The 18,539-nt window shown below is 44.8% G+C and overlaps 1 protein-coding gene across 1 annotated transcript in view; it reads left to right on the forward strand.

Moving 5' to 3' along the window:
- Window positions 1-18,539, forward strand: part of EFR3A (EFR3 homolog A) — a 225,687-nt gene that overhangs the window by 43,152 nt on the left and 163,996 nt on the right. The window contains exons 3-4 of the mRNA XM_040354978.1: window positions 13,446-13,522; window positions 17,795-17,922. Of these exons, the coding sequence (XP_040210912.1) occupies window positions 13,446-13,522; window positions 17,795-17,922 (205 nt within the window). The remainder of the gene's footprint in view (window positions 1-13,445; window positions 13,523-17,794; window positions 17,923-18,539) is intronic.

Raw genomic sequence — 18,539 nt, forward strand, 5'->3', positions numbered from 1 at the left:
AAATTTATAGCGTTTACAAAATAGGGGATAGTTTTATAGCATTTTTATTAATAATTATTTTTTTACTATTAATGGCGGCGTTCAGTGATTTTTTTTGTGACTGCGACATTATGGCGGACACATCGGACAATTTTGACACATTTTTGGGACCATTGTCATTTTCACAGCGAAAAATGCTATGAAAATGCACTGATTACTGTGAAAATGACTATTGCAGTTTTGGAGTTAACCACTAGGGGGCGCTGTAGGGGTTAAGTGTGACTTCATATGTGTTTCTAACTGTAGGGGGCGGGGCTAGACGTGTGACGCCAGTGATTGTCTTTCCTATATCAGGGAACAGACGATCACTGACATTGCCACAGTGAAGAACGGGGAAGGTGTGTTTACACACACCTCTCCCCTTTCTTCAGCTCCGGGGACCAATCGTGGGACATCGGTGGCGATCGGGTCGGCGGGTCCTGTGGTCACGGAGCTTCGGACCGGGTCGTGGGCGCGCCCCACGGCTGGGCACTTAAAGGGGACGTACCCTTACGTGATTGTGCCCAGCCGTGCCATTCTGCCGACGTATATCGGCATTAGGCGGTCCTTAAGTGGTTAATATAAGGACACTTGCCTGTCCAGGGCGCCCGCGATGTCGGCTCCCGAAGCCAAACTGTCCCTCGGGTGGAGGCGCCGCCATCTTCGGTAAGGGGAATCTGGAAGTAAAGCCTTGTGGCTTAACTTCCTGGTTCCCTACTGTGCATTGCGAGAATCGTGCTGCGCGATCCCACTGGTCCCTGCTGTCTTCTGGGACCTGTGTGCAGCCCTCAAATTTTCCACTCGCATTCTGCGAGTGGAAAATTGGGTCTTGCGAGCTGGGCCGCCTGCTTGGGAGAGGGGGGGGGGGGGGGAAAGAGCACGGCCGGCGGGGTTGATTGGGAGCATGGAGGAAGAGGAGAGCCATGGGATAGCACGCTGTTACCAGCGCTTACATTATGATTGTCTCCGCTCTGCTCGGCACGGCTCCGCCTCCTCCTGACCCACGCCTGTGATAGAACGCATCGCAGCAGTGGACCGGCGTTCTTTCTATCTATCACAGGCGCAGGTCAGGAGGAGGCGGGGGCTGTGTTGAGCAGAGCGGAGACAATCATAATGTAAGCGCTGGTAACCGCGTGCTATCCCATGGCTCTCCTCTTCCTCCATGCTCCCAATCAACCCTGCCGGTGGTGCTCTTTCCCCCCCCCCCCTCTCCCAAGCAGGCAGCCCAGCTCGCAAGACCCAATTTTCCACGGCTCTCCTCTTCCTCCAGCCATGCATTCCTCGGCCCAGGCGAGGCTGCATTGGGCACAGTAAGGCTGCAATGGGCACAGTATGGCTGCAATGTGTGGCTGCAATGGTGGGGGCACATTGTGGCTGCAATGGTGGGGGCACAGGTGAGGCTGCATTGAGGGGCACAGGTGAAGCTGCACTGATAAAGTTGTTGTGAATATTTATTTTTGCATAAAACATTTAAGTGTCATTTCAGGGGATAATTTATGAGGGCGTGTCTAGGGGCGGAAATAGTGGCAGGGTAGGGATTGAGTGGGGCACTGGTGGCGAGTAACCTTTGAGGCCTGGCTAGTAGCTCAGGACTTGAAATTTTGAGCCCTGCTGTGTGTCTCTCAGGAGACAGCAGGGGGGGGGGGCGGAGGAGGCGGCGGACGTGGTGTAGTTAACAACGGCGACCCATGTCCAGAAGTGGGAGCAAATACCTGGGTTACACAGATATCTGTTCCCTCCTCCCCCTGAAAGGTGCCAAATGTGACACCTGAGGGGGGGGGGGGAGGATTCCAAAAAGTGGTCACACCATATTTACGAAGCGGGCTTACAAGCGCACTTTTTTATTTTTTAAGTTTACTTTTTTGAATTAAAAAATAAGTCAACAGTAAAGTTGGCCCATTTTTTTTTTTTTTTATTATTGTGAAAGATAATGTTACTCTGAGTAAATTGATACTCAACATGTCACGCTTCAAAATTGCGCCCGCTCGTGGAATGGCGACAAACTTTTACCCTTAAAAATCGCCATAGGTGACGTTTAAAAAATTCTACAGGTTGCATGTTTTGAGTTAGAGGAGGTCCTAGGGCTAGAATTATTGCTCTCGCTCCACCGATTGTGGCGATACCTCACATGTGTGGTTTGAACATAGCTTACGTATGCGTTCGCTTCTGTGCGCGAGCTCGTCAGGACAGGGCGCGTTAAAAAAATAAAATTGATTTTACTTAAAAAAATGTTTTTTTTACACAGTTTTAAAATAAAATACAATTTAGGGTCGCTTTTATTCCTATTACAGGGAATGTAAACATCCCTTGTAATAGAAAAAAAGCATGACAGGTCCTCTTAAATATGAGATCTGGGGTCAAAAAGACCTCACAGCTCATATTTAGACTTAAATGCAATAATAATAATAAAAATAATTTATGTAAGTAAAAAAAGAAAAAGAGCTATGGGCGGAAGTGACGTTTTGACGTGGCTTCCGCCTTGCAGTGATATGGAGACGGGTGGGGGCCATCTTGCCCTCACTCGTCTCCATACCAAGCCAGGGACAGAACCAGATCGTCTCCGCCACTGCCGACGGCTCCGGTAAGCTGCGGAAAGCACCGGAGAGCGGCGGGGGGCCCTCTCCCGCTGCCGATTAAAAGTAATCTCGCAGCGAATCTTTCTCAGAGACCACTTTTATCTGAAAGGAGTCCACCCGACCTTGAAGAGGGTACTGGGGTTATGGTAGCTAGCTGCTACCATAACAACGGTATTCCTCTTCAAAGTAGCGGCGTGTTCCTGCGGCGTGCGATAAGTGATTAAAATGGTTGTACAGACTCTAGATTTTACCTTCATGCATTCTATGTATATAGGTAAAAAAAACTTCAGTGTGTAGCAGCCCCCCCCAATACTTACCTGAGCCCCATCTCTATCCAGCAGTGTGCACGAGTGTCTCAGCTCTCCGGGGACTCTCCCTCCTTATTGGCTCCCACTGCTGTCAATCGCAGTCACTGAGCCAGTCAGGAGAGAAAAGGGGGCGGGGCAGAGCCACAGCTCTGTGTGTGAATGGACAGCAAGAACTGTAGCTTGGAAAAGCGAGCCTGCTCTGCTATATATATATAAATAATAGAACTACCGGTATATATTTTTTTATCTAATATATATGATGGAGATTTATATATACATACAAAAAATATGTACCATATTTATCGCGGTATAACGCGCTCCCGCGTATACCGCGCACCCCTAATGTTGCCCCCGAAATTCCTGTAAAAAAAAAAGTTATATGATTTTATTACTTACAGTTTTGGTGTCTTCCCATCGTCCATCGTCCGGTCCGGCGTCCGTCTGCGGCCTCGGTGGTGTCCTCCCGGCTTCTCCAGCGCGCGCCTCACGTCGAGTCCCCGCTTCCCGCGCTCAGTTTGAACGCCTCCGCCGACATATACCGAGTGCAGTACACTCGGGTACATTCGGCAAGGCTCGGCGTCGCTCGCGCTCACGCGCTGTGACGTTTATGCGTGAGCACGAGCGAAGCCGAGCCTGGCCGAATGTACCCGAGTGTACTGCACTCGATATATGTCGGCGCAGGATTTCAAACTAAGCGCGGGAAGCGGCTATCGGCGTATATCGCGCACCCACGATTTTCCCCTTATTTTAAGGGGAAAATAGTGCGTGATATACGCCGATAAATACGGTATCTAGATAAATATATGTATGTATGTATGTATGTATGTATGTATGTATTTCTCTATCTAAAATCCATCTAGATAGATGGATAGAGAAAAATATATATATAATATTATATTTCTCTATAGATATAGAACGAAAGCTGTGAAGGTTATTCAAGGTCGTTGCAGCTGCTGTGAATGACGCGCTGATGTAAACCTCGCCTGCTCCCTAAATAATACATCGCCGCCGTTATCCGTGTATTTTAATGAATTTCAAAATGTAAATTTAGAGGACGGAATCAATTCTGGATGTCGGTGAAAAGATTGTGTTCTAGATCATAGCCTGCCAAGCTGAAAACCGATCGGATTTCAAGCTTTCCTTCCCCCCTTTTTTTTTTTATGTTGTGTTTTTTTTTTTTTTTTGACTCATCTTAAAACTTAGACATTTCTAGGCCACATTTGGTGTTCTCTTTGATAGAGATTGGCAGTTGTGCTCCGAAATCAAACGTAAATGAGACGGAAGAAGCTTGCTGTGCTTCACCTGGTGCCGTCGCCTGCCCCCCCACCTTCATTTATATTGGAGAATAAAACCGCGGCATGTTAAAGCTGTACTCCCAGGTAAATATAAAAGGCTCCAATGGGTGCAGTTTTGTTTTCATTAACCTCTTCAGCTCCGGAAGATTTACCCCCCCCCCCCCATGACCGGGTCATTATACCGGAACTGACGGCAGCCATCTGCCGTCAGTTCCGGTATCTCCGAGCCATTTGCGTTTCACGCTGGCTCTGTCGCGGCCGATGGGCAGCAGGACTATTCTTCCCAGGGGACAGTGCAGCTAGTGCAAGGCAAGCCTGTACATGTCACACAGGCAAGTGTAAGGGTCCTTTCACACGTGTGGACCGTTTTTTTAGATCATTTTTTTATCATCAGTTGATCCGTTTTTACATCCATTTTTCATCAGTTGTCATCCGTTTTTCATCAGTTGTCATTCGTTTTTCATCCGTTTTTTTTTATTTATTTATTTTTTTATTTTTTTGTTAGAACTTTATTTTTATTACATATTTTGATGAAAAACGGATGTTAGCAGATCGGATGTTAAACGGATCGTCCGCTAACATGCGTTTTTTGTCCGTTCCGTTTTTTTGACGGAAGAAAAATAGGGTTTTCTTCCGTTCAAAAAAACGGAGCTTAACGGAGACGGATGTTAACGGACGTTTGCGGATGCTCATCCGCTAACGTACGCTATCCCATTGGAAAGCATTGCAGTCCGTAAACGGACGTATGAAAAAACGGACGAACGGTCCGCACGTGTGAAAGGACCCTAAGGCTGTAAGCTGCTGCTAGTATATCATTTATGTATGTATTCTCTCTGGCAAATATTAACTTTATATATTCTCTCTGGCAAATATTAATTTAAAATCTCTCTGGCAAATATTAATATATCTCTCTCTCTAAAATAATTAAAGTACCATCCCCCCGTGAGTTTGCACGCAGAACGCATACGCAAGTCTCGCCCGCATATTTAAATAACGTCCAAACCACACGTGAGGTATCACCGCAAATGTTAAAGCGAGAGCAATAATTCTAGCACTAGACCTCCTCTGTAACTCTAAACCGGTAACCTGTGAAAAAATGTAAACCGTTGCCTATGGAGATTTTGAAGTACCGAATTTTGGCGCCATTCCATGAGTGTAGCAATATTCAAGCGTGACATGTGAGGTATCTAGTTACTCGGCGTATCATCATCTGTCACATTATACAAAAAAATAGGCTAACTTTTACTCTTTTGTTTTTATTAATGAAAATGTCCCCCCCCCCCCTCAAAAAAATTAAAAATAAATTGCGTTTAAAAAATTACCGTGCAAATACTGCGTGACATAAAAAATTTCCAATGGCCGCCATTTTATTCCCTAGGGTGTTTGCTAAAAGAAAAAGAATCGAGAATCGTGATCTTCATTCTAAGCAAAAGAATCGTGATTCTCATTTTTCCCAGAATCGTGATTCTCATTTTTCCCAGAATCGTGATTCTCATTTTTCCCACAATCGTGATTCTCATTTTTCCCACAATCGTGATTCTCATTTTTCCCACAATCGTGATTCTCATTTTTCCCACAATCGTGCAGCTCTACTTTCTGCTATAAAACATAACCAATAAAAAAATAAATGTCTTCATCAATTTAAGCCAATATGTATTCTGCTACATGTCCTTGGTAAAACAAAAATATGAACTTTACAAAGAGTGATATTCATTGAACTGTTTAACCACTTCCGGACCGCCCGCCGCAGGAATACATCGGTACTGTGAAGAGGAATACCATTATGGTAGCAACTAGCTACCAATACCCCGGTATTCTCTTCTTCAGCGGGCGGTCCTCTTTCACATACAAGTGGTTTCTGCGGCGAATACGCAGCAAGATCACTTTTATCGGCGGCAGGAGAGGGGGACCCCCCTCCCGCCACTCTTTGGTGCCCTCCACCGCTTACCGGAGCGGTCGGTAGCGACAGAGGCAATCTGGTTCTGTCCCTGCCTGTGTATGGAGACAAGTGAGGGGAAGATGGCCCCCACCCGTCTCCATATCACTGCAGGGCAAGAGCAACATCAAAACGTCACTTCCGCCCAATGCTCTTAAAGGGCATTTTTATAAAAAAAATAAAAATATTATTGCATTTTAGTGTAAATATGAGATGTGAGGTCTTTTTTACCCCAGATCTCATACTTAAGAGGACCTGTCATGCCTTTTTCTATTACAAGGGATGTTTACCTTCCTTGTAATAGGAATAAAAGTGACCCACATTTTTTTTTTTTTAAAGAAACCGTGTCGAAATAAAAAAAGTAAAATAAATAATATATTTCTTTATCGTACATCACTGGACACAGAGTCTTAATCATTACTATCTGGGTTATATTCCACCATCAGGTGCTGGACACTGGTGTAATCAATTAGAACAGGAAGTTCCCTCCCTATATAACCCCTCCCATACTGGGAGCACCTCAGTTTTTTCACCAGTGTCTAAGGTGTTGGTCACGAATTAACATGTGCTCTGAGGAGCTCCACTGGAGGGATCCATGCTGGATGTAAAAAGCCTCCATAAAATCCGGATCCGTCCAAGGTGCTTCATAGCCAAAGTGGACGGTACCCGGGCCTCGGTATGAAGAACGAGGTTTTGCCTATAATGCTTCTCTCTGAGAGCTGGACCCTGGGTTCCAGTACATTGGTCGATGCCAAAGACCAAATATTTTTTCTGTTGCCAGGGTGCTATATAGGTCCAGGGGAGAGGTGACCTGCTATGGACCCCAGTCCCTGAAGGTCTGAGACGAAGCCCGCGTTGAGGGGTGAAGGCTGGGCCTCTTGCTTTGCAATACCCTGCAGCGTGGAAAGGTAAGCGGAGGTACCTACGGGACTTGGTCCGACAGTGGGTTCTCCATTGGGGATTATGGGTCTCGCCTATTTTATGCTTCTATGCATGGGCAACTTAACCACAAAGTCTTTTGAGACAGGATGGCTCTGGCACCCATATACCTCCCCTAGTGGGTCCTAGTCCTCCGCTGAAGGGGCTATTGGGTCTTGCCTATAATGCATGTGTGCCTTGGCAAAGAAACCACTATGTCTGTTGAGACAGGATGGCTGTAATACCCATAGATCTCCCATTCAGGAGGTTGGTACCCCTACATGAGTATGTCTTATCTGTTTTCCACGAAGGGCCCTAAGAGGACATGCCGGGTGTTTTGCTTGCCATGCTTTCCAGGAACGGAAGCTCAAGGTTAGCTGATCTAGGGTGCGGCTTACTGCCTCCGCTTCAGGCTCTGCCACGATGGGGGGGGGGGTCCCTCGTAGTCTCTACGGCTCCTTGGGGGATCTCCCTCTCCCCCCGCCGCCACCATTCCCCTACGCACGCGTGCGTGAGAGGGGCGCGCTTTGAAGGCGGGGGGACGATGTGGTTGCCGCTGGCGCACGTGCGCCGGATCATGGTGCAGACCCCTTCGAAAGGCCCAGACGTCAGAGAAGCCATGGGGGACACAGTAGCTTGAGCACGTAAGCACCTTTTGGAAATTGGATACGGATTCATTTAAGACACCTACTCGGCATCTAGCTGTGTTAGCAAGCATTATTTGCTAGACTAAGTTCAGCTGTTGATGCACCAGGGTTAAGTTCCTCTGCTTTTTGCTTAGGACTTTGTCTCCCCGTAAAAGAGGGTTCAGGGGTAGGAAGGGGTATCGCCACCTAAATCTGGTGGCCCTTTATCATGCTTGCATGATACTATCCTCCCCTGTAGAGACTTAAGATAGCTCACATAATTAGCTATCAGCCCTGTCAGGCGTGAGCCTCCCCCAACATTGCAGCACTCTGCATATGTTTTGTTGCATTGCATGTATAGGTCTATAAGAGGTTAACTGCTATATTCACAGCAGCCTCACAAGCAGAAAACAGGGTGTGTCCCTTTCCCTGCTCTAAATCCTCAAACAAGGGATTGAAAGACCTGAGGATGAAGGTTCACTCTCAGAGAACAGATAACAGGTGTTAATGAGGAGAAAACTATCAGAAGCCCCAAAAGCTCTGGTTGCAGCTGCAGTCTTTTCAGAGATCCAAGCTGCATATAACTTCACTCAGCCTAGACGGCCAGAGCCTCTGTCTCTTTAAAGTCCTCATCCTGGTGTTGGCTTCAGGCTAACCGAATGCACAACAGGGGGGGTGCACATTTGCTGCTGTGCACATGGCTAACGTTGCAGGTTTGCGGAGACGCACATCTGCAGAGCATAACTGCCTCTTTACAGTCCACATGTTTGCATGAAGTACATGAGTTTGGAATATTCAAAATGCATGTGGGGTAAAAACCTGGTAACGAAGCATGTTTTATTGTTGATCACATAAAGAGACATGTTATTTTGTTCGTATGATTTTATATGGTCACATAAGGGTGTTTAATCACAGCAAAGTGCCTAAAATCGCATAAAAATGCTTAAGTGCATAAAGATGCGGGATCACACATGGTTACTTGATAACCCAGGACCTTGATTACCCAAGGTTATTTAGGTCACACAGAGGCTTGTTTCCACAGGAATGCCTAAAATCGCATAAAGATGCTTAAGTGCATAAAGATGCGGGATCACACATGGTTACTTGATAAACCAGGTCCTTGATTACCCAAAGTAATTTAGGTCACACAGAGAGGCTTGTTTCCACAGGAATGCCTAAAATCGCATGAAAATGCTTAAGTGCATAAAAATGCGGGATCACACATGGTTACCTGATAAACCAGGTCCTTGATTACCCAAGGTTATTTAGGTCACACAGAGAGACTTGTTTCCACAGGCATGTCTAAAATCGCATGGAAATGCTTAAGGGCTTAAGGATGCGACATCACACATGGTTATCTGATAACCCGAGTCCTTGATTATCCAAGGATATTTGGTCGCACGGAGAGGCTTGTTTTATACAGGAGTGCCTGAAATCGCATAAAGATGCTTAAGTGCATAAAGATGCAGGATCACACATGGTTACCTGATAACCCGAATCCTTGATTACCCAAGGGTATTTGGTCACACAGAGAGGCTTGTTTCCACAGGAATGCCTAAAATCGCATAAAGATGCTGGAGTGCATAGAAATGCGGGATCACACAGGTTTACCTGACAAACCGGAATCCTTGATTACCCAAGGATATTTGGTCACACAGAGAGGCTTGTTTCCACAAAAAGGTCTGAAATCGCATAAAGATGCTGGAGTGCATAAAGATGCGGGTTCACACATGGTTATCTGATCACCCGAGTCCTGGATTACTCAGGCATATTTGGTCACACAGAGAGGTTGTGTCCGCAAAAATGCCAAAAATCGCATTAAAAGGCTTAATTGCATAAAATTGCTGGATCGCACAGTGGTCGATCATACAAGAATCCTTGGTCCCACAAGGGTACTTGTCCGCACAAGAGTGCTTAAGATGCATAGAGGTTAGATTGCATGAAAATTTGCTGAATTGCATAAGAATGCATGTTTGCCTAGAGTTTGACTTAGGAGGCATTATAATTAGGTTTCCTTAATTATACAGGATTTCTTGGCCTTACATAGGCGCATACTTGCTTGCAGGATGCTTGTTCATAGCTCACATGCTATATGTATGCGTGTATACAGCACGCCCCCTTTTTCGTGTGTTTGCGGAAAACATATTCTTATGAACTCACGCTTCTATGAACACACGCTTCCATAGAGGCATATGGCTTTAAAGCTTGCCACATGCACATAGGGGGAGCTATTTGCATGTGTGTTTATTTACAAGGCTGCTAGGGCCCGCCTCTAGCAGGGCTAAAGGCCCAGGGTATAGCAGTAATGTCATTCCGAGGCAAACCCGTGCTGACAGATCAGTCAGGGGAGTCCAGCATGATTCGTTATCTGGAACTCCTGGGTTAGGATCCCAGTCTAGAGGGAATATGCCGTCTTTATTCAAACACAGTTCCCTATGCTCAGTTTTATTCAAGGCTGATATAAACTTTGCTCTGTCGGCCTGGAACGAGTGGATCCTAACCTAGCATTATCCTAGGAGTCTTGTCCCAGGGATATGCTGGAATTTCAGTTTATGGTTTTTAACTGAATGATTGGCAGAAGGGAATATCCTTCATACCCGTTACCTGGGAACAGGTTACGAGGACTGGCCTCTAGGGATAGAATCCAGGCCTGGAAGAGACCACGGCACAGGGAAGGTGGTCAACCTCATAGGGAGCCTTATCTGCTAGCTTTCTAGAGCTACGGATGGAGCATCCGGCTTAAGGACCTGAACGTTTAGGTTACAGGGTTGCTCTGTCTGAATACAATCTGACTATGCCTCTCTAGTGGTTTACTTTGGTTACCAGAGAAGAGCTTGTGCCTTGCCTATTGTCAATTGTCATTTCATGGAATGCTAGATTGCCAGGCGATTCGCTGGAGCCATCAACAATCGGGTCCGGGAGATTGGCCTCTACACCCCGACTTTTTTCTGACCAAATGTCACAGAAACGTTACCCTGCACATAAAGGGTGTTGACGTCCAGGTTCAACAAGGGATTGAACAACTTTGTGTCAAGGACAAAGGATCCACCCGCATGCGGGACAGATTTTTTAGTGACCCTGGGGGCCCAGTTGTCGCTGGTTTATGTGTTTTCTCCCCCCAGGGCCACAACCTTCGTGGCTTCCATGCTACATCAGAAGAGAACGGAAGCTGGCTTAATTGCTCCAGCATAGCCCATACAACCTTACTGCGCAGGGACAGCAGAACTGATCGTAGAGGACCCAGGGTCCCTTACAGCTTGTCCAGGCCTGCTTTGCAGGGTTACATCCTGTCTTGCATACATGGGTATTAATGGTCTGGCTGTTATAGCCTGCATTCTTGAGGATCGGGGCGTACAGAATCAGCGGCAGTTACCTTGATTCATACAGGACAGCTGGCCTCCAGGACCAGATATCCTAGGATTTGGAAGGCCCATGTTCCTGGTGTGAAACCAAGGGGTGGAATCCTTGGTAGTAGGTCCTAGGTAAAATTCTTACCTTTCTACATTGGGAAAGAGATGGAGCTGGCCTTAAGTTTCCATCATGGGTCCGATCTCGGCACACTCTTGATCTGGGCCGTTATACAAGGGATGACGGGTATAAGTCCGCCAGTTAAGGCGCCCTTGTGCTCGGAGGATTGGATCCAGTATGCTGGCTTACAGAGTCAGCACCTTGGGCTGATGCACCATAAATATTTCCCTTTATCCTTCTAAAGAGGAAATTGGTGTTCTTGTTTGCGGCTGCCTCCGCAAGAGTATTGGCAACTTTCTTTGTATAGAGCCATACTTAATTATTTTTACAAGAAGGGTGATGTTAAATACTCACCCAACCTTATTGGCTAGAAGGATCCAGTGTTCATTTGAATTAAGATATTCTTGCCTTCCTTTTCCTTTTTTCAGGACCTTGATCCGCGGAAGGAGAGGTTATTGCTTTCTCTTAATAAAGATAAGAGCAGTTAAAGATCTATCTGAAGGCCTCAGATATAGAAACCTAACGTTTTGTTGCCAGAAAGCCCCTAGATGGGGCGGGCAGTGTTCAGATCGGCTATTAAAATGGCTATGCGCTCTCTCGTTATAGTAAGAGAGGTCAAGACCTATCTGAAGCGGCTGCTCGGATACGGAAGACTGATGTTGGTGCGCTACCAGGAGGCCCCAGCAAGGGGCAGGCAGCGTCTAAATCAACTATTGTCAAATGTTGATTCATCAGGTTATTATTCAGGCTTGTGGTTTATAGAGAGGGCTTCCCCCTGTTTCTTTTTGGGGTGCACCCTACCAGGATAGTAAGCACTTCATGCGGGGTGCATTACCAAGCCTTTATGACTCAGATTTGCCAGACCTGCAACTTGGTCGTTTGTGCTTACGTTCACTAAATCCTATCAAGTGGACATAAGACGGCAGGAGGATGCAGCCTTTTTTTGTTGGCACAATATGCGGCAGGCAGCATTAGAGGTCCTCGTGTCTGATGGCAGTCTGCATTGTTGGTGTCTCCCTCCCCTCAGTAAGCATTGCTTTAGGACATCCCAGATAGTAATGATTAAGACTCTGTGTCCCGTGATGTACGATAAAGAAAATAGGATTTTTATAACAGCTTACCTGTAAAATCCTTTTCTTGGAGTACATCACGGGACACAGAGTCCCCACCCCTCTTGTTTGGGGATATTGGGACACTTATTGCTTGGGACAAAAACTGAGGTGCTCCCAGTATGGGAGGGGTTATATAGGGAGGGAACTTCCTGTTCTAATTGATTACACCAGTGTCCAGCACCTGATGGTGGAATATAACCCAGATAGTAATGATTAAGACTCTGTGTCCCGTGATGTACTCCAAGAAAAGGATTTTACAGGTAAGCTGTTATAAAAATCCTATTTTTTCTTAAAACACGCCCCATCCCGACGAGCTCACGCGCAGAAGCGAACATATACGTGAGCACCGCCTGCATGTGAAAACGGTGTTCAAACCACACATGTGAGGTATCGCCGCAATCGGTAATTCTAGCACTAGACCTCCTCTGTAACTCAAAACATGCAACCAGTATAATTTTTTAAAATGTCGCCTATGGAAATTTTTAAGGGTAAAAGTTTGTTGCCATTCCACGAGCGGGCGCAACTTTGAAGCGTGACATGTTGGGTATCAATTTACTCGACGTAACATTATCTTTCACAATCTAAAAAAAAATAGGGCTAACTTTACTGATGTCCTATTTTTTTGGTTTGGTTGGGGGAGGGAAAAGCAGCACAAGGGTCCAACTGGCTGTTGTGCAGTGCAAGGAGCATGCTGATAAGAGGAGAGGGCAGAGTATCAGAGAGATGAGCTTGTCAGTCTACTGCTGCTCCTTTTGCTGACCAGTCACAGGTTGGGGAAGACCTGGAAATACTTTAATTGAGCCTTCAAAATGGAGATGAAAAGGTAGTAAAATGCTCAGTAGAAAGGAAAAATTCTGCACAGCCGCACTCCAAAAAAAAGTTTTAGCCTTTTTATTCAAAAATTGGATTCAAAAATACATGCCACGGCAGATCAGAACGGACAGAAGAACTGTCGCGCTTCACACTAACAGTGCTTAGTCATGAGCTATAACTAAGCACTGTTTGTTAGTGTGAAACGCGTCAGCTCTTCTGTCCGTTCTGATCTGCTGTGGCATGTATTTTTTAATCCAATTTTTGAATAAAGGCAAACACTTTTATCCCTCTCTCTAGAAGGGAAATGTAGTATGTAATGATGCTGTACAGACATGCAGATTATGTCCCTAATGCCCCGTCTTGTCCATGTTCTAGGGGTCTGTGGATGCTGCGGACCGCTGCGCCCTCGCTATAAACGTTTGGTGGATAATATCTTTCCTGAAGACCCCAAGGTAATTTATTTTCTTTCCTTTTTTCTTTCCTTTTTTCTTTCCTTTTTTCTTTCCTTTTTTCTTTCCTTTTTTCTTTCCTTTTCTTTCTTTCCTTTTCTTTCTTTCTTCTTTTTTTTTTTTCTTTCTTTCTTCTTTTTTTTTTCTTTCTTTCTTTCTTTCTTTCTTTCTTTTTTTTTTCTTTCTTTCTTTCTTCTTTTTTTCTTTCTTTCTTTCTTTCTTTTTTTCTTTCTTTCTTTCTTTCTTTCTTTTTTTCTTTCTTTCTTTCTTTCTTTTTTTCTTTCTTTCTTTCTTTTTTTCTTTCTTTCTTTCTTTCTTTTTTTCTTTTTTTCTTTCTTTCTTTCTTTCTTTTTTTCTTTCTTTCTTTCTTTCTTTCTTTCTTTCTTTCTTTCTTTTTTTCTTTCTTTCTTTCTTTCTTTCTTTCTTTCTTTCTTTTTTTTTTTCTTGCGCTATAAACACAAAAATAGAGCAACAATTTTGAAAAAAAATGCAATATATTGATTGGTTTGCGCAAAAGTTATAGCGTCTACAAAATAGGGGATAGTTAGTTTTTTTTATTGCATACTTTTTTTTTTTTTTCTAGTAATGGCGGCGATCTGTGAAAATATATATATATATATATATATATATATATATATATATATATATATATATATATATATATATATATATATATATATATATATATATATATATATATATATATATATATATATATATATAATTTTTTTAATATTATTGGGTAATAGATTGTTTTCTTTAACACCATAGATTATATTTCAATATAAATTCATTCATCGTCATAATATTATTTTACATATCCAGTCCAAATATTGGTGCACGATTGTATAATATATTGCATCCAAGAACTTGACGCATTACGTGGATCTCTGCTCACTTCCTCATCAGTAATTGCAAGATACATGGAAATCGGCTCCAAGTTGAACATGGCAGCACTAGTGATTGAAGATCCCTGGGGACGTCTGCCCAGAAGCTGACTTACGAGGACCAAAGGGGCAAAGGGAGGCCAGACTGGGTGTTGGTAGAATGCTGATCCATATATAGTAGTCCATAGTGACGCCCACAGAAAATACAGTGGAACCTCGGATTACGAGCATAATCCGTTCCAGGAGAATGCTTGTAATCCAAACTGCTGGCATATCAAAGCGAGTTTCAACATAGAAGTCAATGGAAACAAAAATAATTTGTTCCACATTAACTTCAAAGGCATGCAATACCACATGCGGCTAGAGGCGGGGGGCAACGGAGAGCCTCAGAAACGTCCGGAAAGGCCCGAGGACACCTCGGCTGACCTTGGCAAACCTCAGAAAGGCTCAGAAATTGAGTATTTCCACGTCTTTCCGAGCATTCCCGAATGGTGGCGATCAGCACTTTTTTGCTCTGGCGCCCCCCCCACCTCAGACCAAACGCAGTACTGCACACTGCTTTGGCCTGAATCCTACTCGTTTTGTGAGACAACACTTGCAAACCGAGTTAGGATTTTTTCAAATACAGTGCTCGTATTACGAAACGCTCGTTAACCACTTTACTCGCAATCCAAGGTTCCACTGTACCATCAATTTTGAAGCTGTAATCCTAAGTGTAGTCCACATGGGGTTGCCACCTCATCCCTTTAAACCCAAACGCATATGAATTGCACGGGTTCTGAGGCTAATTTTATTGCAGATAAGCGCCAAGTGATTACGACCTTATTCAGCCACAGAACCTGTGTAGTTCATATGTGTTCAGGTTTTAAAGGGATGAGGTGACAACCCCAACAGTAGCCCAATAAATAAGTGCAGGGGACATTACTTGCTATCAGTGTGATGGGATCCTTCTTCTGCTGTCTTGGTTTAGGTGAAATATTCCCCCTGATGTAATATTCTGGTGTGGTGGGGGTGAATAGAACTGACAAAGGTGTGAGTCGGTTGTCAAGAGTGGGCCTTCCAAGATCCTCCATTCATAAAAGCCATGCTACAGCTTCTGTGAGGACGGCAGATGGTTGAAGGGTCTGCACCCTCCGTTCATAGATCACATTTCATTCATAGAAATTATCTACTATATATGGATCAGCATTCTAGCAACACCCAGTCTGGCCTCCCTTTGCCCCTTTTGGTCCTCGTGGGTCGTACTGCCTCAGCTTCCGGGCAGACGTCCCAGAGGATCTTCAATCACTAGTACTTCTATTAGAGCTGACCCCCAAAAAAATGTGCAATATTTTTTTTTTTTTTAAACTCCATTTAAGATTTGAAACAAGCTCCTGTGGAGCTACGGGCAGGAGTTTTTAGGTGAGGCCGCGGCCTTTCCTGGGGGGAAAAAAAATCGAAAAAATCTATTTACTGAAAATCTGAATCAATTTGACCTCGCAACTCGATTCACGATTCAAATCGATTTTTTTTCCCCAGCCCTAGCTGCCATGTTCAACTTGGAGCTGATTTCCTTGTATCTTGCATTTACTCATGAGGAAGTGAGCAGAGATCCACGAAACGCGTCAAGGCTTCTGTGAATGGAGTAGCTGGGCTATTTAATCTGACCACACCAGAAGATTGGGGGGGAAGGGGAGGCATCATAGAACAAAGTTTCACCTATACCGGAGACAGCAGCACAAGGGACACATCACACTGATGGTTAGTAATATCCCTTGTACTTTTTTTTTTTTTTTTTTTGGTACCTAAAATATGGGATTTAACCACTTCCGGACCGCCGCATGTACATTTTACATCGGCAGAATGGCGCGGACAGGCACACTGGCGTACCTGTACGTCCCTGCCCTGCCTACGTCCCCCGTACATGCGGTGGTTCCCGTGGATTCAGGAGCGATCCGGGACGAGGGCACGGCTATTCGTTTCTAGCCGCCCCCTCGCGATCGCTCCCCGGAGCTGAAGAACGGGGAGAGCCGTTCCCCGTGCTTCACTGTGGCGGCTGCATCGATCGTGTCATCCCCTTTATAGGGAGACTCGATCGATGACGTCAGACCTACAGCCACACCCCCCTACAGTTGTAAAAACACACTAGGTGAACCCTAACTCCTACAGCGTCCCCTGTGGTTAACTCCCAAACTGCAACTGTCATTTTCACAATAAACAATGCAATTGAAATGCATTTTTTGCTGTGAAAATGAAAATGGTCCCAAAAATGTGTCAAAATTGTCCGAAGTGTCCGCCATAATGTCGCAGTCATGAAAAAAATCGCTGATTGCCGCCATTAGTAGTAAAAAAAATAAAAATAATAAAATGATCCCCTATTTTGTAAACGCTGTAAATTTTGCGCAAATCAATCGATAAACTCTTATTGTGATTTTTTTTTTTTTTTTATTTTTTTTTTTTTTTTTACCAAAAATAGGTAGAATACGTATCGGCCTAAACTGAGGAAAACAAAATTTTTAGATATGTTTTTGGGGGATATTTATTGTAGCAAAAAGTAAAAAATATTGAATTTTTTTCAAATTGTTGCTCTATTTTTGTTTATAGCGCAAAAAATAAAAACCGCAGAGGTGATCAAATACCACCAAAAGAAAGCTCTATTTGTGGGGAAAAAAGGACGCCAATTTTGTTTGGGAGCCACGTCGCACGACCGCGCAATTGTCTGTTAAAGCGACGCAGTACTGAATTGTAAAAACCCCTTGGGTCATTTAGCAGTATATTGGTCTGGTCCTTAAGTGGTTAAAGCTAATCGCATTCACATGTACAACTATTTTGGCTGGAACTACACTTAAATATGTTTAAGTCAGAACAGGTAATTTTTTTTTTAACTAAAAAACAAACCTACAGACCCAATCTTGTTTGTAGCCCGGGGACCGCCTGTATATCCAAAAAACATTTAAGGCCCCTTTCACACTAGGCGGATCCGTTGCAGCGGAGTCCGCCAGCCCAGCGGGAGATCTCTCTGTGGATCTCCACTGAGCTGGCGGATGACGGGTCCCTCTCTGCTCACTGAGCGGGGAAGGGCTTGTCCAGCGCCGCTTTCTCCTGTGGAGAGATCTGATGAAAACGGACAGCATGTCCGTTTTCATCAGATCTCATCCGATCCGCCATGGACGAATGGCGACGGACGTATCGCCATCCGTCTGATTTTAGCGGATCGGGATGGATGTCATCAGACATGTCTCCGCTGACATCCGATGCTCCGTAGAGATGTATGGAGCGGATGTTCAGGTCCACTGACAGGTGGACCTGAACAGTCCAGACGTGTGAAAGAGGCCTAAAAGGAAAATAATTTCTCTTGAACTTTTCTTGATATTTAAAACATCTTCTTCTTTTTTTTTTTTTGTTCCAGGATGGACTTGTTAAATCTGATATGGAAAAACTCACATTCTATGCCGTCTCTGCACCAGAGAAACTTGACCGTATTGGCGCTTACTTGGCGGAGAGGTTGAGCAGAGATGTGGTGAGACACCGCTATGGGTGAGTGACATCACTTTGTATAACATGGGAGGGAAAAGCTTTGTTAACACGGTTTAAAGACTTTAACCACTTCAGCCCCGAGCCTCTTTCTGAGATTTGGTGTTTACAAGTTTTTTTTACACGAAAATTACTTGGAACCCTCAAACATTTATATATATATATAACACCCTAGAGCAGTGATGGCGAACGCGTGGCACGCGTGCCGCTCCCGGCACGGCAAGCCGTTTCGGTGGGCACGCCACACGCCATGAAAAATTGATAAACACACACTAAAATCAATTCGTCCCCACCGCACCGCAAACTACAACTCCCACAGTTCTCTACTGCTATTGATGACATGTCCGTGTGGGAGTGACAAAGAAGAAACTCCCTGGGTGACGTTCGTGCGTGCGTGTGCACGCACGCTGATCCAATCAAAGAAGCTGTCTCATCCACACCGCATCAACCATCAAACAAATCAGCGGTGATGTGACTGGGAGCACACGCGGCTGGAATCAGAGGAGCCTTTCGGCGGGAATGAGCTGCTGGAGCAAGGTCAGACACTGGGAGACAGGAGTTAATGTGGTTATCTTGTTAGTCCTAAGCCTGCCCCACTCTCAGATATCAGGTGCTAGCTC

Source organism: Rana temporaria, chromosome 5 (assembly GCF_905171775.1).
Source record: "Rana temporaria chromosome 5, aRanTem1.1, whole genome shotgun sequence".
NCBI lineage: Eukaryota > Metazoa > Chordata > Amphibia > Anura > Ranidae > Rana > Rana temporaria.